The sequence below is a fragment of the Scyliorhinus torazame genome, chromosome 15 (assembly GCF_047496885.1).
Source record: "Scyliorhinus torazame isolate Kashiwa2021f chromosome 15, sScyTor2.1, whole genome shotgun sequence".
In the NCBI taxonomy this organism is placed as follows: domain Eukaryota; kingdom Metazoa; phylum Chordata; class Chondrichthyes; order Carcharhiniformes; family Scyliorhinidae; genus Scyliorhinus; species Scyliorhinus torazame.
The window spans coordinates 127,690,477-127,714,974 of NC_092721.1; the positions used below are offsets into that span (position 1 = coordinate 127,690,477).

At 45.9% G+C, this 24,498-nt stretch overlaps 2 protein-coding genes across 5 annotated transcripts in view; one reads left to right on the forward strand and one right to left on the reverse strand.

Moving 5' to 3' along the window:
• septin10 (septin 10) overlaps window positions 1–11,773 on the reverse strand; it is a 119,468-nt gene extending 107,695 nt beyond the window's left edge. For 2 of the 4 annotated variants that reach the window (XR_011935189.1, XR_011935188.1), the window contains exon 1: window positions 11,551–11,773. Coding sequence is in view for 2 of the 4 variants with exons in the window: in XM_072476709.1 (XP_072332810.1) it covers window positions 11,551–11,580 (30 nt within the window). In the remaining 2 variants the exon portion in view is untranslated. The remainder of the gene's footprint in view (window positions 1–11,550) is intronic. The other 2 variants (XM_072476709.1, XM_072476708.1) reach the window with 2 other exon arrangements.
• A 285-nt stretch (window positions 11,774–12,058) lies between these two features.
• Window positions 12,059–22,244, forward strand: sowahca (sosondowah ankyrin repeat domain family Ca). The gene is made up of 2 exons (XM_072476707.1): window positions 12,059–14,376; window positions 21,780–22,244. Exon 1 carries the CDS (start codon window positions 12,228–12,230, stop codon window positions 14,175–14,177), a length of 1,950 nt encoding a protein of 649 aa, XP_072332808.1. The 5' UTR covers window positions 12,059–12,227; the 3' UTR covers window positions 14,178–14,376; window positions 21,780–22,244.
• The last annotated feature ends 2,254 nt before the right edge of the window (window positions 22,245–24,498 follow it).

Below are 24,498 nucleotides of genomic sequence, written 5' to 3' on the forward strand. Positions count from 1 at the left end.
CATCGCCCGCGGAGGTTAGTTAGCCTTGGGCCTCCTCGCCAACACTCTATGGGCCCCTTCCAGCTCCAGGGGCCCCTGGAAGGACCCCGCTCCCATCAGCGAGTTCAACATGGTGACCACATAGGCCCCCACGTCTGGCCCCGACAGAGGCCCAGAATCCGCAAGTTCTTCCGCCTCGACCGATTCTCCATCTCCTCGAACCTCTCCTGCCATTTCTTGTGAAGCGCCTTGTGCCCCTCCACCTTTACCGCCAGGCCTAAGATCTCGTCCTCGTTGTCGGAGATCTATGGTCGGGCCTCGCGGATCACCACCCCCTGGGCCGTCTGTGTCTCCAGCAGCTCATCAGTAGAAGCCTTCATCGGTTCAAGCAGGTCTGCTTTAATCTCCCTAAAGCAGCGCTGGATAACCTCCTGTTGCTCCTGAGCCCATTGCATCCACGCTGCCTGGTCCCCGCCCACCGCCATTTTGTTCTTCTTCCCTCGCACCTTCTTCGGGTCCGCCACCACTTTTTCAGTTGCCCCGCTCCTGGTAAAAGCCATATACTGTTGGGGAACTATTGTACTCTCCTTCCCACAGCGGGAAACGTCGAAAAAATGACGTTGGGGGCCCTGAAAAGAGCCCAAATGTCAGTTTTTTGCGGGAGCTGCCGAATGTGCGACTTAGCTCCGCATAGCCGCAACCGGAAGTCACAGGCCACTATCTCATTGAGCCTGAAGCGGGATAAGGACCCGGAGCTGTGCGGGTTGCTGAATGTGATCACGATGCCCCCAGAGAGTAGGGACGTGGAGGTAGTGGTCACAATGGACGCAGAGAAGGCATTTGATCGGGTGGAATGGGAATATCTGAGGGAGGTAATGGGGCAGTTTGGATTTGGACGGGGCTTCATCGACTGGGTCAGACTGCTGTAGGAGGCTCCCGTGGCGAGTGTACGGACGAACAGGTTAACATCCGGCTATTTTAGGCTGCTCCGGAGGACGTGGCAGGGATGCCCCCTCTCCCCACTGCTGTAGAGCCACTGGCAATTGCGTTGAGAGCCTCAAGGAGCTGGTCCGGAGTGGGGGGTGGAACACAGTCTCGCTATACGCAGGTGACCTGCTCCTATGTTTCGGACCCACTAGAAGAGACGGAAGACATTATGAGGATTCTGGGGGAATTTGCCCGGATTATAAATTGAACATGGGGAAAAGTGAGGTGTTCACGATCCAGGAAAGGGGGCAGGAGAGGCGATTGGGGGAAGCTGCCATTTAGAGTGGTAGGGGGAAGCTTTCAATACCTAGGCATCCAGGTGGCACGGGATTGGGAACGGCTACACAAGTTAAATCTGGCCCGACTAGTCGACCAAATGAAGGAAGATTTTTGAAGGTGGGACGTGCTCCCGTTGTCACTGGCTGGGAGGGTAGAGACAGTGAAAATGACGGTCCTCCCGAGATTCCTGTTTGTGTTTCAGGGTCTCCCCATCTTTATTCCACGGTCCTTTTTTAAACGGGTCAATAAGGTGATCTCTGGCTTTGTATGGGTGGGTAAGACCCCGCGAGTAAAAAAGGGGACGCTGGTGCGCTGCCGGGGGCAGGGCTGCCGAACTTTAGTAATTATTATTTGGCGGCAAATATAGCCATGATTAGGGAGTGGGTGGTTGGGGGGGGGGGGGGGGGGGGGGTTGGTGTGGGAGCAAGTAGAGGCGGCATCATGCAAGGGCACTCGTCTGGGGGCATTGGTAACAGCGCCTCTGCCGTTCCCGCCAGCACAGTACTCTACCAGCCCCGTGGTGGTAGCGGCCCAGAGAGTCTGGGGGCAATGGAGGAGACATGTGGGAGCAGAGGGAGCATCAGTCTGGTCTCCAATCTGCAATAATCACCGGTTTGCCCCGGGGAAGCTAGATGGACGGTTTCGGAGATGGCAGAGAGCAGGGATCGAGAGGAAGGGATACATGTTCATAGAGGGGAGCTTTCCCAGCCTGAGGGAGTTGGAGGAGAAATTTGAATTGCGGGAGGGAATGAGTTTAGGTACCTGCAGGCGCGGGACTTCCTACGCAGGCAGGTCTCAACCTCCCGTCCTACCGCCAAGGGGGATATAGGACAGGGTAGTTTCCAAGAATGTGGGTGGGAGAAGGGAGGGTTTTGGACATTTACAAGGAACTCATGGGGTCAGACTGAGGAGTTGAAACACAAATGGGAAGAGGAGTTAGATGGGGAGATAGAGGACAGTGTCTGGGCAGACGCGTTGAGTAGAGTCAACGTGTCCACAACATGTGTCAGGCTCAGCCTGATACAGTTTAAGGTCGTTTACCGGGCCCACATGACAGTGGCCCGGATGAGCAGGTTCTTTGGGGTAGAAGATAGGTGCGCAAGGTGTGCGGGAGAACCAGCGAACCATGTCCATATGTTCTGGACATGTCCGAAGCTTAGGGGATTTTGGCAGGGGTTTGCAGATGTCATGTCCAAGGTGTTAAAAACAAGGGTGGCACCGAGTCCAGAGGTGCCGATTCTCGGAGTGTCGGAAGACCCAGGAATCCAGGAGGAGAAAGAGGCAGACGTTCTGGCCTTTGCCTGCCTGGTAGCCCGGAGATGGATATTATTAGCTTGGAAGGACTCAAAGCCCCCGAAGTCGGAGACTTGGCTAACTGACAAGGCGAGCTTTCTCTGTCTGGAGAAAATCAAGTTCGCCCTGAGAGGGTCAATGTTAAGGTTTGTCCAGAGGTGGCAGCCGCTCCTCGACTTCTTTGGGGAAAATTAACCGTCAGCAGAAGGGGGGGGGGGGAAGAAATGGGGGTGTTGGGGTTTAGTTTAGTTTAGAGTAGGGTGTTGGAAAAGGTGGGACCTGTGAGGGAGGAAGACGGCTTTTGCACTATGTTTACATTTGTATGTACATTGTTTCTTCTGTTGTTGTTGTTATAAAACCATAAATACCTCAATAAAATCTTTATATATAAAAAAAAAAGAGTTGAAACAGTTGTCAGGAACGCTGAACTTCACAAGATAGTTATGTTTTAAAATACCCCCTTTAAACTAAGGCGGAACGGAATGTTCTTGGAAGATGGTGAACTTACAAGAAACACTCCAGTTATTTTAATTATTTGTAATAGTCAAAAGAGTTCAAGTGAAATCTTAATATCCAGTTTATCTACATTGGTTGTTTGCAAACTTCCTAAACTTCCCATCTCATATAAAGTTATTGGTCTCTACAAGAATTGTAACACAGGGAGGAAGTCGAGCAAATGGGCAACAGGTTTCATGAAGACATGATAGGGGCAGCACGGTAGCACAGTGGTTAGCACAGTTGCAGGGTCCCAAGTTAGATTCCCGGTTTGGCTCATTGTCTGTGCAGTCTGCATGTTCTCCTTGTGACTCGTGTGTTCCGGTTTCCTCCCATAGTCCAAAGATATGCAGGTTAGGTGGATTGGCCATGCTAAATTGCCCTTACTGTCCAAAAAAGGTTAGGTGGAGTTACTAGGTTACAGGGATAGAGGTGTGGGCTTAAGTAGGGTGCTCTTTCCAGGGGCCGGGGCAGACACGATGGGCTGAATGGCCTCCTTCTGCACTGTAAATTCTATGATTCTAGGAGTAGCCCACTCATTCCAGAATCTGTTCTGCCTGCCATTCAACAAACTCATTTGTTCTTCTATGCAAAACGTTTCTGCACTATTTCCTTATTGTTTGATTTCTAGAGTGCTAAGCCTCCACAGCTCTGTGGGGTAGAGAATTTACAATTCACCGCAAGTGAATACATTTTTCAGTCAGTAATCAACGGTCAACCCTTTACCTAGAGACATGGCCACTAGTTCTAGACTCTAATGGGGAAACAAATAGACTCACTATAACCACCCAGTGAAGCCACAAATTTTATATTCCAATGACATGTCATTCTTCTAAACTCCAAAAACAAGGCCAGCCCACTGAATGTCTCTTCAAAAGAACAGCCCTCTCGTTCTAATAATCAATCTAGTTAACCTTTGTAACACTCCCAGGCAAATATAGCCTTTCATAGATAAGGAGACCAAAACTGTACTGAGTATTCGGAGTATGATCTCACCAAGGCCCTTCAGTTGCAGCAAAACTTCATTCCACTTAATACTTCAACCCCGTTGAATTAAAAGGTTAACATACTATTTGCTTGCTAGGCTTTTATTCACATACTAGGGTCACTAAATCTCCCTGAGAATCTACATTTACCAGTCAACATCCTTTAAAAAGTACTGGCTTTCCTTTCCCCATTCTTTCTCCAGAAGTGGATAACTTCATGCTTTAATCATAGAATGGTTACAGCAAAGAAGAGCCATTTGACCCATCTCATCTATACTGTTTTTCAGCAAGAACAATGTAGCTAGCCCCAATTACCCAGTTTTTCCCAACAGCACTGCAATTTCTCTCTTCGGGTGCATATCCAATTCCCTTTTGAAAGCCATGGTTGAATCTGCCTCTACCACACTCTCAGGCAGTGCATTCCAGATCCTAATTGCCATGTAAAAAATGTTTTTTCTTCATGTCATTGTCGTTCTTTTGCCAGACATCTTAAAATCAGTGTCCTCTGGTTCCCAACTCTTCCACCTTGAAAATTTGCTCCCCCACATCTTTCCCACTGATGAACACACCCAGTTATCATAGATTCTTCGACCCAAACTGGTCCATGCCAACTAAAAAGCCCATCTAACCCCATTTGCCAGCATTTGGCCCATATCCTTCTAAACCTTTCCTATCCATGTATCTGTCCAGTTGCCTTTTAAATGTTGTCAATGTTCCTGCCTCAACTACTTCCTCCGGTAGTTCTTTCCACATACGTACCACCCTCTGTGTAAAACATCTGCTTCAGGTTCCCATTAATTCTTTCCCCTCTTAACTTAAACCTATGCTCTCTAGTTCTCAATTCCCCAATGCTGGGAAAAAGACGGAGTCCATTCACCCTATCCATACCTCTCATGATCTTATACACCTCTATAAGATCACCCCTCAGCCTCCTACGCTCCAAAGACAAAAGTCCTAGCCTTTCCAATTTCTCCCTATAACTCAGTCCCTAGAGTCCTGCAAACGTCCTTGTAAATATCTTCTGCACTCTGTCCAGTTTAATAACATCTTTCCTATTGCGAGACGACCAAAACTGAACAGAATACTCCACGTGCGGCCTCACCAACGCCCTGTACAATTGCAACATAAACTTCCCAACTTTTATACTCAATGCCCTGACTGATGGAAGGCCAGCAAGCCAAAAGCCTACTTCACTGCCCTATCTACCTGTGACTCCACCTTTAGAGAATCTTGCACCTGAACTCCAAGGTCCCTCTGTTCCATGATAAAAATAAATAAAAATTGCTTGTCACAAGTAGGCTTCAAATGAAGTTACTGTGAAAAGCCCCTATAGTCGCCACATTTCGGCATTTGTTCGGGGAGGCTGGTACGGGAATTGAACCGTGCTGCTGGCCTACCTTGGTCTGCTTTAAAAGCCAGCTATTTAGCCCAGTGTGCTAAACCAGCCCCAGATACTCCAAGGTCCTGCCATTCGCTGTGAAAGTGAAAGTCCTACCTTGATTTGACTTTCAAAAAAATGCAGCACCTCACATTTATCTGTATTGAACTCCATTTGGCATTTTTCGGCCCACTTCCCCAGCTGTTCAAGATCTGCTGCAATTTTTGATAACCTTCCTCGCTGTCACCTATCACCTATGAAATTAATGAAATGAAAATCGCTTATTGTCACAAGTAGGCTTCAAATGAAGTTACTGTGAAAAGCCCCTAGTCGCCACATTCCGGCGCCTGTTCGGGCAGGCTGGTACGGGAATTGAACCCGCGCTGCTGGCCTTGGTCTGCTTTACAAGCCAGCTATTTAGCCCACTGTGCTAAACCAGCTATTTTGTGTCATCTGCAAACTTACTGATCATGCCTTGTACATTCTCATCCAAATCGTTGATATAGATAACAAACAGCAATGGGCCCAGTACTGACCCCCGAGGCACACCACTAGTCACAGGCCTCCAATCCGACAAGTATCCTTTCACCATTACCTTTTGCTTCTGACATCAAGCCAATTGTATATCCTATTTGCCAGCTCTCCCTGGGTTCCATGTGATCAAACCTTCCAGAGCAGCCTACCATGTGGAACTTTATCAAAGGCCTTACTGAAGTCCATATAGGCTACATCTACTACCCTGGTCACTTCAAAGAACTCTAACAATTTGTACAGCATGATCTCCCACGCACAAAGCCGACGACTTCTAATCAAACCCGGTCTTTCCAAATGCCTGTATATCTTATCCCTCAGAATCCTTGAGTAACGTACCAACCGCTGATGTTAGGCATACCGGTCTAGGCTTCCCAGGTTTTTCTTTGTAGTCCTTCTTAAATAAGGGCACAGCATTTTCTATCCTCCAGTCTTCTGGTACCTCATCCGTCGCTAACGATGATGCAAATATCACTGCCAGGGCTCCCGCAATTTCTTCTCCAGCCTCACGCATCCTTGGATATACCCGGTCACGACCAGATTTATTCACCTTCATACACTTTAATACTTTCAGCACCTCCTCCACTGTAATGCGAACTATCCCCAATATATCGCCATAAACTTTCCCAGGTCCCAAATCTTCATTTCTTTCTCCACAGTAAACACAGGAGAATATTCATTGAGAATATGCCCATCTCCTGTGGTTCCATGCATATGTGACCACCTTGGTACTTGAGGGGTCCTATTCTCTCTCCAGTTATTCTTTTTCCTTCAATATACTTAAAGAATCCCTTTGGATTCACCTTAGTCCTCTCAGCCAGTTATCTCATGCCCCTTTTCGCCCTCCTAATTTCCTTCTTGAGTATACTCCTGTATCCCCTGTACATCTCCCGGGAATCCCTCGATTCAAGCTGCTTGTACCCGAGCCATGCCTCCTTTTTTCTTCTGGCTAAAACCTCAATATGTTTCGTCATCCAGGGTTCCCTACACCTGCCAGCCTTGCCCTTATCACTAACAGGAACATATAGACCCTGAACTCTAGCTATTTCACTTTAAAGGCCTCCCACCTACCAGAGGCCTTTGCCCTCAAACAAGCTACTCCAATCAACCCTTGCAAGCTCCTGTCTAATTCCATCAAAATTCACCGTGCCCCAATTTAGAACTTGCACCTGTGGACCAGTTTTGTCCCTTTCCAAAACTATTTAAAAATTAATTGAACCATGGTCACTGTCCCTTGACAACAGCTCCTTCACAAACCACTTTCGGGAAGCACTGACTGCCCGATGCAAATCTTCCAAGCTACAGCCAATCAACATCACCGCTCTGCTGGATGCTTGCCTTCACTCGAACATGGAGGGTGTGTTGCTGAGGTTCACTTTCTGGAAACACTGACTGCCCGATGCAAATCTTCCCCGCAACAGCCAATCAGCGTTGCCGCTCTGCTGGACGTTTGCTTTCGCTCAAACACGCAGGATGTCTTGCTGATGTCCACTTTCTGGAAGCACTGACCACCCAATGCAAATCTTGGGGGGCAAATCTGTTTTGGTTGGGTTGGTCGGGGAAGACATTCCATCGCTCTCTCCAGCACACTCACTGTCCAAAATCATTATCTCCTCCTTCCTTCCCAACCATCTTGTATCTAGGAGTATTCTGTACCCAAAACTTCCTTCCCCACATTAGGCAAAAAGGTGGCAGATGGAAGTTAAATCAGCTTATATCCTTTGCAGCCTCTGTGTCTGCACAACTTTTTAAAAAAATATACTTTTACTAAGGTAGTTGCAAAATTTTTAACAAAAACAATAACATTGACATAGTAAAATAAACATTTCCCACCCGACCCACTCTTCACACACCTCAACCATCTAACACCTATCCGCCCCCCCTTCAAAGTGCTACTTCTGCCGACATTTCAATTTTCCCTGAGAAAATCGAAGAACGGCTACCACCTCCGAGAGAACCCCAACATTGACCCTCTTAAGGCAAACTTTATTTTCTCAAGACTGAGAAACCCAGCCATGTCACTAACCCAGGTCTCTACACTCGGGGGCTTCGAGTCCCTCCACATTAAAAGGATCAGTCTCCGGCTACTAGGGAAGCAAAGGCCAGGACGTCGGCCTCTTTCACTCCCTGAACTCCCGGATCTTCTGACACTCCAAAGATCGCTACCTCTGGACTCGGCACCACCCGAGTTCCTAGCACCGTGGACATTGCCTTCGCAAACCCCTGCCAAAACCCTCTGAGCTTCAGGCATGCCCAGAACATGTGGACATGGTTTGCTGGGGTTCCCGTGCACCTCACACATCTATCTTCTACCCCGAAAAACTTGCTCATCCTCGCCGCCGTCATGTGCGCCCGGTGGACAACCTTAAATTGCATTAGGCTAAGCCTGGCACATGAAGAGGAGGAATTGACCCTGCTGAGGGCGTCCGCCCATAGACCTGCCTCTAACTCTCCACCTAGCTCGTCCTCCCACTTGCCCTTAAGCTCCTCCATCGGTGTTTCCTCCGCCTCCAACAGCTCCTGGTAGATATCCAACACTTTCCCCTCCCGCACCCAGGTACCGGACACTACTCTACCCTGTATCCCCCATGGCGGCAGCAGCGGAAAGGCAGTTACCTGCTTTCTCAGGAGTGTCCGCACAACTTAATTTCAATGGGAAACTTGGTGATAGCGGAGGTGGGCATCGAGAGAAGTCTTAAGTGCGTTAAGGTCAAAGCAGAAATGTTAAGGTCAAAGCAGAAACGTTAAAGTCAAAGCAGAAATGTTAAGAGGGAGTGGAGGTTGCTGCGTGCACAGTCCATTCTATCACACTATTTCCTAAAGGAAAAAGTGTGCTTCTGTGGATACAGAGAAATGGCAGAAATAGTAATTTCTGTGTGCACTGTTCAAAAAATAATTTTATTCAAATTTGCAGTTTACAAACATAATATATTCAACCACATCCCCCGGCCACCCAGCCCGTTCCCTCCAACTTGCACCCTCATTAGTATCACACCATCTTTTATTCACTCAAACTTGGCAATTAATTTTCTGGCATACTCCTGGGGTTTGGAGAAACTAGATTATCAGGGTAACAATATTGGATATGGGTTTCTGGACTTCAGGAGTAGCAGCATAGGATTCCAAGCTTAAAGCAATGTGCTGGGTGGATGAGGGATTATGTGTGCTCACAATGCTTGTGACTCTACAGTATCAATTTCAGATCCAGAAACACCACTGTGAGGATCTTGGAATGCATTAATGCCAAGGTGGTCAGTTTTTCGAATCAGATATGGGAGTGGAATGTAAAGATTTTGCCTTCCCTTTGTACCCAGAATTAAACATTTATAGTTCTATATAATTTTAAATTTCTATACATCACTTAACTTCAGTGTTGGCTGTTAAAATAAAACAGGGCTTTCCAAGGTGGGGTGAAAAAACCTTTTGGGAAGGCATCTATTCGCATAAGCAAACACCAATACTCTTTATGATGATTTTTTTTGCTGCTTTGAGTGCAGGGATATGAATGACCATGTCCGTTGCGGTGGGTCAAGGTATTGGCATAATTGGAAGAGGATGGCAAGCCCCTATGGGAAATATAGAGTGAGAAAAGTTGAATCCTGTTGTAAGCAGGAACAGATTTTAAGATTGCATTGCAAGGTACTATGCAAAGAACATGGGAGTTATTAAGTGTTCTGACCTGCATTTTTCCACCAGCCACCACACATTATTTGGGTAATTAATTTGCTGTTGGTGGGATTTGCTTTATACAAATTAGCCAATACAGTTCTATACAAACACTATTACCCGCAAGCACCCCTCCAAGCCACACACCATCCTGACTTGGAACTACATCACCTTTCCTTCACTGTCGCTACATCAAAATCCTGGAACTCCCTTCCGAACAGCATTGTGAATATACCTACACCAATACAGACAGCAATGGTTCCAGGTGATTCACCACCACCTTCTCAGAGGCAATTAGAGGTGGACACAAATGTTAGCATCGACAACGAGCTATGAGCAAAAAAAACTATGATTAACAAAGCTTTTATATAAAACACTGGAAATTAAAAATGTCTTCCACGTGCTACTTTGAGGCGAAGATGACCATGTTCATCATCTGCAGTGTTTGGTAGAGTTCCAGTGGGTATGTAGGTCAGTCATTTTCAAATTCAGGACCGCGACCTACACGCGGGTGATCCACCCGCAAGTTGCAGCGTTTCGGATCACAGGAAAAAGTGCCCAACAGCCGCATGCGGCTTTTTGTTTTATTCGTGAGGACCAAGCAATAATGGTGTATCGCGAAGGCCTCCCGGCATGGGCGAAGGTCGGGCGGTTGGCAAGTGCCTCGGGGGAAAAAGTTTGAAAAACACTGATGTAGGCGACTTCTATTGGCGATCTGCACCGGGAAGGTTCCGTTGCAAATTGGTCAATTGAGTTCAGATGAGTTGCTAGCTCAGGGGATTTCCTCGATGTGAGTTTTCCTGCTGCATCTGATTTGCCCTTTCATGCAAATAAGGTCATCCCATTTTTTTATTTGGTTACGCCAGATGCGAACTCAAAGTCAATCCAAACTCCCGGGTGGAGCTGCCGAGATAAAAGTAAACTTATCCACTGTTGACACGTTCTGGTCATGGACCGAAATCTCGAGCTCAAGATAGGTAGGTGTTTCCTGGAGCCGGCTGGTACTATACTTTTTTTCGTGGTGATGGTAAGGTCAAATTGCAGAACAAGCCCATCTCTGAGCAGGCAGCTAATGCACTCTCTTTAATCACCTCGTGAATGAAAAATATACTGTGGGGAAAATTAAAATTTGCTCTGCGCACGAACAACCAACTCTTCCCACAACCTTTCTTCATGGATGTTTAACTCCCTGTGACAAAAAGGTGGATAAGTACAGTTGATGAAACAGGCCACATTGACCTGAACAAGGCAACTCCACAATTGATTTCATTTCAGAAAGTGGGTAAGGGAGACGCAATGTCAACATTTTGCTGAAAGACCGACCAAGAGCTGTGAGCCTGAATGTATTTCTTGACACCATGACTGGAACTCGGACAGGGGAGACGAAGCCTGACCCCAATCCCCCAGAGCCACATTCCGCAGGAATATCAGCACCGCCTTCGACCAGGAATTGTCGGAGACATTCCGATCATTTGTCAGGAAACAGGTCTACTAGTTAGTTAATGGCCGGCTCATTTCTTTCCTCCCCCCCCCCCCCCCAAATATAAATGTAACACATGCAATCGTGTCTAAAATTGCACAATAGTTGTGAGCAGGAATGGGATTTCAAAGCTTCAAAAATGGTGTCTTCCCACCCGAGGCCCCAGTTCACAGTAAATCTCCCAAAGCTGCAGTTCTGTATCGAATTCCTCGCCCTCCTTCACTCTGGAATGCGCGCTGTTAGGGCGCCGTTTATTAAAACTTTTGCACAACTCGGCCCACGGTTTATTACAAACAGACACACGGGGGGGGGGGGGGGGGGGCTTAGTTCACGGGGGGGGGCTTAGTTCACGAAGTTTGACCCGAGCGGCTCATTGACAACTCCCAGTCAGTGTCCCGGGTAAAACTAAGTTATTTCGTTGACTCTGGACGAAAATGAACGAATTAAGAGTTGAGTGCGGGAGAAAAGACGCTCACCATTTGGCGGACGATGTCTGCCGAAGCCATTGCGGTGCCGGTTGGCGCGGGATCGGAGCCGGTGGAGTGCGGAGTCGGAGCCGGTGGAGTGCGGAGTCGGAGCCGGGACTGCTGACAGTTGAGAGTCGGGTCCTCCGTGGAGTGGGTGGCAGTTGGGAGCTCGAGCTGCGATCCGAACCGGTGACGGTTAGAACTGGAACGCGGATGCTTTGCTTGAATAAGGCACAATGCTGGGCTCTACCAAACACAGAAGGAGAGAGCAGAGAAACATGAGTACAATAAATTAACTGTTTAAACAATTGAAACGCAGCCAACTACACTGGTTCTTGTCTGTCCATCAGAGAAACAAATAGCGCAAGATGCACTCGCAATTGCCCAAATATTTAATCTTTTGCTGGCGTACTTGTTCTCCGCCGTGTGACCCCTATTATTCTGCGTCCCGATGGTTGGTGCTTGATTGACAGGTGGCCGGGGTCGGACCGGAAGTGATTGGTTGCTATGGGGGAGCGGGGAGGGAGAGAGGTTTCGGCTGCCGACCGTACTCAGCAGCAGCTTGGAAAGGGAGCGGGTTAAAAAAAAAATAGAAGCGGGATACGGTGATGTCTCAGGGAGGTTGGTACCGTCACCGCCAGGCCCGTCTGTTGAAAAAACGCTGCTTATAAAAAAATCTTATCGCAATGGCAACGGTGTTTAGCCTGAACGCCGTGTGGCAGTTTCTTTCGGAGAGAGGAGGGAAAGTGTCGAGCGCGGAGCTGCTGGAACATTTCACAGCTTTTCTGAACAACCCCGAGACGAGGGCAAACGCTCGAGGACTGTTCAAAGAGTTCGTGAATAAAGTGGGGTTGGTTGTCCAAGAAGACGGCGTGAAGTACATCTGTCTGAAGAAGAAGTACCGGGGCCAGGTGCACTGGTCTGAAGCGCCTGCTGATGGCAGTAAAGACAGTGATGGTGCTGCCGGTGGTGTGGAAAATGGTGACAGGCAATGTGGAATAAACGGCGTCGGGTCAGCTGCCGAAGCGCGAAAACAAGGCGCAGGTGAAGGAGCTTTGACAGATCCGCTTAAATCGGTACTTTCACCGCCAGTGGTTGACAATGGATATTTGGACAACTCGTGTCAAGAAGAATGCAGTCAAAGTAACCAGACTGTAGCCGTGGGCCAGCACAGTGGGCAAGAAGATGGGCGATTTGCGAGACACACCCAAACGAATGGGCACGTTTCTTCATTAAATAAAAATCCAACCGTGTCAAATGTGAACATAGAAAGGTGGGATCGGGTTCAACCCCAACATAACCAAGCAACGAAATTGACGACCCAATCACTTAAACTTATTACTGATTTGGGCGAAACATTGCAAAATCACGACTCCAGTAAGGGTGTCCAGAGTGCGGAAGATGGTGGAGATCATTCTGGCGATGACAGAAAGGATACTGCAACCTGGAATTCGTCTGAAAGCACTGTAAAGCAGACCGCCGAATCCAAAATAATAGAAAATCAGGGTTCCGCAGACCACGATATTAAGTCAAAGAATGAAAGTAAAATGTCATTTGCATCTCAATGCAACTTTTCGCCCACTCAAGTCAAGACAAGCCCAGATATTAATGTCAGAAGATCTTCCCGAAAGCGTTTACAGCGCAACCTGGTGGCTAATCGGTCAAGCAGCCTTTGCGACGATGGAAACACAATTGAGAACACGGCCAATGCATCGATTCCAGTGGGTGAAAGCTTATTATGTACACCCCGATCGAGTAGGAAAAACTTTAGAGAATTAATGATTAGCAGTTCACCTCAGCTAAGACACAGTCTTTACAGTAATACTGCCGCCTTCCTAAATGTTAAGCAAGGAGATTTGGGCTTTAGTAGAAACGATAGTGATTCCTCCTCTTTAACCTCTTCAAAACTGGACGACGAAGATGCTGGATCAGTAGCACTTGACCCTTTGGAACATGAGTGGATGATACATGCTTCGGAGGGCAGGTGGGATAACCTCAAAGCATTACTGATCGCTGATCCCAGCCTAATTACTTGGAAAGATTTCGTCACGGGGTTTACATGCCTTCACTGGGCAGCAAAACATGGTAAACCAGAATTGTTAGCAATGCTGGTCAATTATGCAGCAAAACATGACATTCCAATCAATATTAATATTCGATCTAGTGGCGGTTACACCCCTCTACATTTGGCTGCTATGCATGGGCACACGGAAGTAGTGAAATTGTTGTCTGGTGCCTATGACGCTGATGTTGGTATTAGGGACTACAGTGGTAAAAAGGCGTGGCAATATCTCAGCCAAGAAACTTCGGAAGAATTGAGGATCCTTATTGGTGAATCTAAAAACTCTGACTCTGAACACGCATTACAGAATGGAAGTGGCCGTTGGAGACTATCGAAAGTTCTTCCCGCCAACTTGACACACAAACTGTCCAACGCTCCTGAAGAAGAGGCTTGTTCTGATGGCGCGCCTGTAAAAGTACTCAGCCGGAAAACATCAACTAACAAGATTAAACTCAATCGAATAAGATTTAAAACCCAAATTATTCACACTACACCTTCGCTTGGTGGAGCAGGTGATCAGAGAGATTCAAAAAAAGCATTGAAACTCAGACCAAAGTCGACTATTTTTGGATAAGAGATTACAGGAATCTAGAGATGAGCCAAAAGTGGAGTGAATTTAACTATTTTCCCTTAACTACACTACAATTAATTAATTTGGTTATTAATCAATGTGCCAACTTGAATATTTTCACCCTGCCGAAGAATATATTTGGTGTATGTTAGGTGCCTTCCAATGAATGATGCAAATCATCTGTTTGTATATATCTCCCACTGTGAGTATCATATTAATACTAAATTACACTTTTTCTGTAGAGTTGAGGCTTCTATTGGCATAAGCTATTTTCTATTTTAAATCATTGCTATAGTATTCAGAAACACAATACATCCACCATACAAAAACTGGAGAAAAATAAGTAAGGGCAGAAACATAATGTAGATTTTTTTTCTAGAACATTATTGAACAAGTGTATTAAACTGTGAATATATATATCAATGTTGTAAATATTGTGACACCTGGTGCATTCAGTTTCAGGTCCAAGGTGACATTACAGTGCTTCCAAAGTATTAGTCTGATAGTTCCATTGAAAGTCATTTAGAATCATATTTGAAATAATTGGAGTGGTTTAAAAATAATGTTGAAGGCTTTAATTTTTGAAATGCTGCCTTGATTTAGTCAAAAGGTACTTCTTGGTTGCTGCAACCTAAAATTCAGCTGCTGATAGCCCAAGTTATGACCAGACATGTAGCTTTGAATGTGGTAATGGTGATTAGTTATGGTTGATATAGCTAGTGTTATAACTCTTAATTTAATGAGACATAAATGTTACAACATAGAATTCGTAAGTTTAAAAACATAGGTTAAGTAACAGGAATTTTCAGCCAACGATTCAGATAAAAATATATAGTAACAGAACTTTATTTTTTTCACAGGAGGACAGTTTAAAGTGTAGGTTTATATCATTTTAGTTATAGTAATGAATTTGGTTCATGAAATCTTTTGAGGGGACAAGTAGGAAATCTGTATTTCAAGGAGCACTGAGAAGCCATAATCAGGCTGGTCCTTTTAATTTGATGCTGCTGGATTCCAGAGTTCTTTTGTTTTGTTTTACTTGCAAAGTATGCTGCCAATAAATGGTTGAACTCCTGGTTACCCTTGGTGCAGCTGCTAGAAAATCATGAGATGAAGCTCTTCATGTTGTTGAACCTAATGTTGCTCAGTCATGTTCATATTGTCCTGAAAATACGAGCAATTACGAGAAATACGAGCAATTTATTTTAAAGCTGAAATGCTATTTAAGGTGGGCAATAATTTAAATAATTAAAGGGTTCAGCTCGTATTACTAAATGAATTAACTGAATATTTTCAAATATAACTCAGTTTGTTTTGTAAAGCCACTGAATATGGAAACTTATAAACTGCATATCTCTAATTGTTAATGTGTAATTTAGTTTCCTCAAACTTCTGACAAGTCTTTTTTCTTTATCCAGATTAAGTAAATTGACTTGTTTTAAGCTTTATTGTGCATTAAAAATTGGTAGTTTATGAATGTTTCCACAGGATTAGATCATGTCAGTTAGGAAGTGTTGTGTTTGAATTATTGTTTAATTAGGTCCTTAACCGTTCTAAGTTTAGTTTCCAATTGTTAACAATATTCCAAAATTGTGTACATTTATAGTTTTGAACAACACAAAATAACTGAATGATGCAAAACACTTCAACTAGATTGCTAATAACACTGAGCTCTTTGTTTAATGCAAAACAATTCTTTTGTGTTCTTGCATGTCTCTCATTTTCTCAATTAAGTCATTCTGCATTAGTGCCCCTGTTACATATTTTTCAGATCATGTTTCTTTCAGAAAATGTTTCATTTTTTACATAATCCAGAATTGTGTCTTAAAACATGGTTCGGAATACTTCGGAATACATCTAACCTATATTACACATTTCAGCCACATATAAATCTCTCACAAGGGGTTATGAGTCCAAGATTATATCAATTGAATGCCACTAGATGTGTTCATGGTACAGTACTCTAAATGCAGTTTGGCATAGATTGGCTGTGTTATTCAGGGAATAATAGTTGATGTGAGAGACTTGCAAATTCACACCTTTGTTGAAAAAGATGGTTTCTAATGTTGGAGATATTTTTTGGGAAGAGTACATTATGTTCTACATCTGGCATTTATTTTAACTGTTGAAAGCTTTCAATGCTGCCACGTGGTAAACATGGAAAAAAACTTGCAATTTCTATTGCTGATTTTCCTGAATGAGTACAAATTATTTGTGGGCTGGAAAGTTGAAACTGTTTATCTGGGCATGGAGTGACAGCCAGACTGAGCAGCCAGTAAGAGACACTTAGTGGAGTGTTAGAGCAGGAGAGGAAAGGGAGAAGGCTGACAACAGAGTTGGGCTATGCTAAGCAGAGGGAAGCTGGTTTCCAGAATAAGCAAGTTGGCATGAGATCAGCTTTGTTTTTTTATAGTTGTCAGCCTGATTGGCGCCATGTCACTAGCATGGATCAAAATAAGTTACGAGACCAGATTAGAGTACAACATTACACAAAGCGGCATTCACAAAACTTAATAATATGGATTTCTTTTTTAATGCAGGTGTATATTGATTTTTCAGTCATTTATGCCTTGTAATTAGTGATAAAGAAAACTATGTTGTGGCCGGACTGCATGATAAAAGATCTAAAACGCTGTTTCTTTATTTTTGCTTTGTACATGTTTATGTTTGGAAATGGAGAAAGGTCTGGATGCCTTTTGTATGTTATTGCATTGAAAACACGTAGCACTTTATACTTGTAACTATGACTGCACAGAAGAATGATTCATCTCTGTTGTTGAAGTGAAATATGTTTTGTTTACTAACATGTTACCATTTTATGTGAATAAACACTTAATAAAAAAACTTCTGTGTAAATCATGATTGATATGAAATAATCTTCAGTTTGCTGAAAAAGGAGAAATTTTGTTGAAGCTCTACATCACTCATCAGGACAATTCAGAAGAATACCAATGTAAGGGGAAATTTTGCATTGAAGTGCCCAGTCTACCTCGCATGCCCTGTGGAAGGGTGATGCATCTCAAAAAATTGAGCGACTGCAGCAACATAGCTTCACCTATGCAGTGGTATTCCCCACTAATAGGATGCTACCTTCAAGCCAAAAAGATGATCTTCCCATCCCACAAATGAGTAATGTGGTAGATGAATTCTAGTGCCTGTGTGATGCTGATGTAGGTTGTGCGTCCCAGATGGATTGTTTCAAACAACATGTTCCTTCTGTTCAATACAGGCAAGTTCTAGACCGTATCTAACCAGCTCATGTTTTCAAAAATCAAAACTGTGTCCAACATTTAGATGTAATTTAGCGATTGGACTGGACATCATTTGATAAATTAGCAATTGGACTGGACATCATTTGATAAATAATGCGCAATGTGCGAAGAATGATGCTGACAACCAATTTAAGATTGCCAGTTGGGCTCGCAGTGTTAGTGCCTTTGAATGTACTGGAAGCTACATATATTAATACAGGATGCTGTTCTTGCAGACAGAAAGGACATGTACAGACATTGCATCTGTTTAAGCTAAACAAAATAAGAGACAGCCATTCGCTGACTCAATCCTCCGAGAGAAATGCCATGAGCAATCAATGTCGAGCTGCTTCGTTTAAATTTCAACGAATACTTTACAGTTAACTGTTGGTCATCATCCACTACTGCTGCATTCTTCATATCAGTGCCTCTATCAATCAGAGTCCATTTGCCAATCAGTGAGCACTCTTCTTGTACAGTATAAAGTTGTTGTTTTCCCTTGCATTAGCATTCTTGCGAACTGTCATGTCCTTTTTGACTTGTAAAGCTTCGTGAAAATATCAAATTTTTCAACAATACTAAGTTCTGTACTACCAAGGGCAGCCCAGTGGTTAGCACTGCTGCCTCGTGGCGCCGAGGACCTGGGTTCGATCCCAGCCCCGGATCACTGCCTTATGGAGTTTGTTTCTCCCCGTGTCTGCATGGGTCTCACCTCCACAACCCAAAGATGTGCAGGGTAGGTGGGTTGGCCATGCTAAATTGCCCCTTAATTGGAAAAATGAAAAACATTTCTGTACTCCAAATGACTAATCTTTATTTTTGAGAGATCACATATTACACTCGATTGGCACAGAATTCAGCCTCCATTAATCGATCAAAAGTTTCCTTTCTTTGTCTTTGGTATGGAGATGTGAAATGAGAGCAACCTCATCAAATTTCCATTGGTACAGAGCAACAAAACAAAGCGGCACTACTAATTTGACGTTCTCATTTGGAGAAGACGTGTGGCAGGCTGGTGTGAGAAATGGAAACCTTCACATTACTGCAGTAAGTGATAATATGATCCTCTAATTCACAACATTGGAAAGCCACAAAGCTTATTGTACATGTACCAGTTGTTCTTCAGATATAATGATTAAAAGATAAGTAAATCTTGTGAATCTATTTTTTGTTCAAAATAATCCATGTTTCGTACAAGAAAGTAACATTCTTCATATTTTCTTTGTCATGGGCGGCATGGTAGCACAATGGTTAGCACTATTGCTTCACAGTGGCGGGGACCTGCGTTCGATTCAGGCTTGGGTCACTGCGGAGGCTGCACGTTCTCCCCATTTCTGCGGAGGTTTTCTCAGGGTGCTCCAATTTCCCCCAAGTCCCGAAAGACGTGCTTGTTAGGTGAATTGGACTTTCTCCCTCAGTGTACCCGAACAGGTGCCGTAATGTGGCGACTCAGGGATTTTCACAGTAACTTCATTGCAGTGTTAATGTAAGCTTACTTGTGACACCAATAAATATTATCATCTTAGTTTCTTTGCTGACATGGAGCCCTTCAAGTCAGCTCATCCCCCTACCTATCCCGCTCTACTCCTGGAGAATTTTCCTGGAAATTGACCATAGCAAGTGACTTCACTGCTGTCCTGGAACCATCTAACCATAGAAACTATTTGTATTCCAGAATCTGATGAACTACTGGCTAGTTTGAAGTTGTCCCTTTTTAACGGCGCAGCTGGATGTGCAGAATGCTGTCTCTAATTACTGTCTGAAGCAGCTAGTATGAGAGGAGATCCATCTTCACATTTTCAATAATTGTATAATTGATTTGATTTTTGTTTATTGTCATGAGTACCGAGGTACAATGAAAAGCATTTTTCTGCGAGCAGCTCATTTAGTACATGAAAAGAAAATGTAAATACAAAGACACCGGCATCGGGTGAAGCATACAGGAGTGTAGTATTAATCAGGTCAGTCCATAAGAGGGTCATTTAGGAGTCTGGTAACAGCGGGGAATAAGCTGTTTTTGAATCTGTTCGTGCGTGTTCTCATACCTTTGTATCTCCTGCCTGATGGAAGAAGTTGGAAGAGTGAGTAAGCCAGATGGGAGGGGTCTTTGATTATGCTGCCCGCTTTCCCAAGGCAGCAGGAGGTGTCGATAAAGTCAATGGATGGGAGGCGGGTTTGGTGATGGACTGGACTGTGCTCACGACTCTGAAGTTTCTTGTGGTCTTGAGCCGAGCAGTTGCCATACCAGGCTCTGATGCAGCCAGATAGGATGCTTTCTATTGTGCATCTGTAAAAGTTGGTAAAAGTCATTGTAGACATGCTGAATTTCCTGTTTCTGTTACTATTGATGTTTTCAAAGAAAAAATATCCAGGAAATCTAGGTAGGTACTTGTAGCCATGTTATGCCTAGTTCAGTTTTATTTTCTGGTCAATGCTAATTCTTAAGAAGTTGGTAGTGGGGGATTCTGCAATGGTAATGCTATTTGATGTCAGAGGGCGATGGTTGGATTTTCCCTTGTTGGGGTTAGTCATTGCCTGGTACTTGTGGAGGCTAAATACTACATGTCACTTATCAGTCCAAACCTGAAGTTGTCCAGGCCTTGTTGCATATGGACAGGGACTGGTTCGGTATTTGAGGAGTCGCAAATGGTGCTGAACATTGTGCAATCATCAGCGAACATCCATACTTCTGACCTTTAAGTGGAAAAAAGGTAATTGATGAAGCAGCTGAAGATGGTTGAGCCTAGGACACTATGCTGAGGGACTCCTGCAACAATGTCCTGGGACTGAGATGATTGACCTCCAACAACCACAAGCATCTTCCTTTGTGCTAGGGATGATTCCAACCAGTGGAAAGTTTCCTCCCTGATCCCCATTGATTGACTTCAGTTTTGCTCCTTAATGCCGCACTCTGTCATATGCTACCTTGATGTCAAGGACAGTCACTTTCAACTCGCCTCTTGAATTCTGCCATCTAGAATTGTGCTTTCAAAGAGTTAGACTTCAAACCCGAATGTTAGTTCCCCTCTTCCACAAAAGAAAAATAGATTTATTGGTTTCCATTACCCCTGTTTACATCAAATTCTGGGTTAACAATATTCATTGGGTGGGATTATCAAATCCCGCGGCAGAGTGTCCACGCCGTCGTAAACGTCATGGCGCTGGAGCGGTTCGCGCCGCTCCAGCTGCAGATCCCTGTGCGAACTGTGCGCCGTGGGATCCACGCATGCGCAGTTGCGCTGGCGCCAACGAGGACATGCGCAGTGGCACTGGCGCCAACGCACGCATGCGCAGTGGCCTCCTTCAACGCGCCGGCCCCGACGCAACATGGCGCAGGACTACAGGGGCCGGCGCAGAGGAAAGGAGGCCCCCAGCCACAGAGGCAGGCCCGCCGATCAGTGGGCCCCGATTGCGGGCCAGGCCACATCAGAGGCCCTCCCAGAGTCGGACCCCCCCCTCCCCCCCCAAAAGGCTGCCACCCGACCCTTACACACCGAGGTCCCGCCGGCCCAGAGCGGGTTAGAACGGCGCTGGCGGCATTCGGCTCTTTTCTTACGGCCGCTTGGCCCATCTGGGCCGGAGAATCGGTGGGACGGCCGTGTAGAGCGGCCCGCGCCAATGGCGCTGATTCTCCGCTCTGCAGAGAATCACGTGCTGCCGGCGTGGCGCGATTTGCGTGGCCCGCCACCGATTCTCCGAACCAGCGCGGGGTTGGAGAATCCTGCCCATTATGTCTGCAATATGTTTTCTCATTTTGATCGTCCACAAGTAATCTATCCTATTTATGTGCATTGAAGACCAAGAAACCCATATTAGAGCTGTGTTGAGTTCACCTCGACCTGGTGCTTCTCAGTAAGGAGAATAGACAGTGGCCAGGCTTCTCATTCTTTATTGTTATCCATAACCTCTGCTACAAAGTCCATGTTTGTGGACGGTGAAAGCATAGCCTACCAACACTTATTGCCATTACTTGTGTGAATAAAGGCTACTTGATTGGAATACAGTGGCTGATCCTGTTTGTGGAACAATGCTTCAGATAAAGAATCAATGCTTTCATTAGAGGAAGGAGAAGATAATAAGAGAAATGAAAATAGAAAGTTGTAGGTCAGGTTAAGAGGAGACTAAAGATACAAAAATATTGATAACTGATATTCTTCAACTATGTCTTATGCTTCCAAATCAATCTCCCATATGGGATTTCAGTTGCTTTTAAAGTAACTTGATGTTGACATGTAACTATTGTACATTAATTGTTATGAATATGTAGGGAATGTAAATTAAACTAAATAATCCATAGGCTGAGGGTATCTCGCAAGGCCAGCAATTATAGCCTCCTCCAATTTCTCTTGAACAGGTGATGGTGATCTGCTTCCTTGAATATCTGTACAGCGCTGTTGGGGAGTCCTAGGATTTTGACCCAGTGACAATGAAGGAGTGGCGATACATTTCCATGTCAAGATGGTGTGTGACTCACGGGTAGCAATTTCCTCTTGCACATGCTGCACTCCTTGTTCTTCTTGGTGGTAGAGATCATGGATTTCCAAAGTGCAGTAAAAGGAACCTTGGTGAAGTATTGCAGAACATCTTGTAGCTGTGCCAAGCAGGCTGTATTGTCCTGGATGATGGCCAGCTTTTTGACTGTTGTTGGAGCTGTACTCAATGTTACGGAAAGATATTGGAGCTCAAAATTAAATTTCAGTTTCATCTGTTGGACTCATTACTGTAACCTCCTGCCTGGATCCTATTGGCTGGGGACAATTGGTTACCCCATGAAATATTTTTATTGAAAACAATAAACATTACAGTTGCACAATGCCAAACGGTACAAAGACTAATTTTGCGTTGTAAAAACTGGGTACCCCTGCCTCTGAACCAACGTACTGGGGCTGGGGTGGTAAGATGTTCTGATTATTAAAACGGTAGCCAACACCGTTGTACAAAACAAATGGTACAAGCACTAAATTTTGCAGTGGAGAGAACAGATACCTTCGCCTCTGTACCAGCATAAGGTGGGTGGTGGGGAGAGAGGGGAAAGTGGGGTGATGGTGGGGAAGAGGGGGGTGGCGGAGGAGGGCCTAATGGGGCACTGCCTGAACTATCTATGGAGGCAGGAAAAAAAAGAACCCTCGATTATAATGTGACAGATTCCAGGAGTCCCCCAGAGGGGGTGAGGGGCGACATAGTGTCGGGCACGAGTGAGCCCCGCTGCAGAGTGCCTCACACGCATCTCCGCTGCTGGCATTGGGCAGACAACCTTCGGGCAGTCGCCCTCCAGGCCCTCCACCACATTGATTGCGGTGGACTACATGGGCCCACCAACTAACCCAGGGCCTGCCTCAATCCCACCACCAGGATCATAGACAGGCATGATCTCCTTGGATTCTTCTGGGTTTTCCTCACTCTCCCCTTGCCTCCTTTTCTTTCGGGGACTGGGCGTGACGTCGATGGGAAAGAATCTGGAGATATGCCGTTTGCAGGGGAGGGGGTCGCGCACTGGGGACACCTCTATCTGTGGAGGCCCCTCCAGGCTGTCTCCTCGTCCCACAATGCTCCTCCCCCCAAATGTGCAGCTGGAAGAGAGCACCCTCTGAGTCAAGGTCGCACACCTCACAGCCTCCACCCACCGGGACCTGCTCAGAGATGTCGCCAGGCCCGGCATCTGATGATGAAATGCCATCGGGCTGTGAGTGTGGCTGGGTGATGATGGGGCAAAGTGTAATGGCTGCACCCGAGCCAGTAGCCAAGGGCACTGGGTCAGTCAAAGGGATCCGCTCCTGAACGCTGTTGAACTGTCCTGTTTGTCTTCTGCGCCTTCCGGTCACGCCGGCAGCCGAGGTGTCGGTTGGCGGCGGCATGGCTTCCCCCCCCCCCCCCCCCCCCCACACACACACACACACACGGGGTTAGTTGCAAGGCCAGTGGAAGGAGGGTGCAGCAGCTGCCTTGGTGGGTGGGGAAATTTTTTATTCTTGCAAGTGGTACCGCACACCGTGGGTCCACCACAAGGTAGATCCCGTCCACCGTGAGCCCCTTTTCCAGAGCGCGGTGGACCACCTGCTCGGCGCTTAGAAAGAAGACAGCTTTGCCATACACTTTCGAGGCTGTAATTATGGCTAAAGGGCCGACAACTTCGGCCATCGCACAGACGCAGGCCTCGATTGACATGGTGGGGTGAGCTTAACATTTCACTCTTGAGTTTTCATGTCATGAGACGAAACAGTGACAGAGCCTTGGGAGTATTGGGGAGGGTGGAGGCCACCACTCTCGCATAGGTGGCGTTAGAGGATCCCGCCACCAGCGTAGGTGGCGTTGCTGCAATCTCGGTCAGTGGTGGACAATAGGGGTGAAGGGGGAAGGAGAGCATAACTGAAAGGGGTGGAAGGCACAGGAGGATGAGGCGCAGGGCGATGGACCGGCGCCCCAAGTACAAAAGTGGAGAGGGGAAGGAGGAGCAGGAAGATGGGGCAGGTGTTGCAGCAACTTCCTGTTTGCTGGGAGGCCTCAGACCGTAGGGCCCTGAGGATGAAACAAGCAGCAAACATTCCCAGCCCCAAGGGCCCTTCAAATGAAACCAGCAGCAAACAGTCCTGGCCCCTCCTCCCCTCCTGCTGCTGCAGGCTTTGAAAATACAGGGAGGCAGGCAGGCAGTGTGTAAATCCAGTCCCAGGCTGGAGCTCCGGTCAGGCCAAACCTTCACCTGTAGAGATTTCTTTCCATCTCTTGCAGTTATGGAGAGAGAGAGTCCATGTGATTGAGCCCACCATTTTTGAAAGTATTTCATTACAACACCCTGCTTGCTTTTTGACCAGTCTGGAAAAGGGACATTTGAAAGCAGCAAGAAGGCTGCCTGCCTTTTCTCTTTCAAGTAAATTGAACTTGGGCACGGTGGCGCTGAGGACCCGGGTTTGATCCCGGTCCCGGGTCACTGTCCATGTGGAGTTTCCACATTCTCCTGTGTCTGTGTGGGCTTCACCAAAAAGATGTGCAGGGTAAGTGAATTGGCTATGCTAAATTGCCCCTTAATTTAGAAAAAGAATTGAATACTCAAAACTTTAAAAAGCTCTTAAATGAAC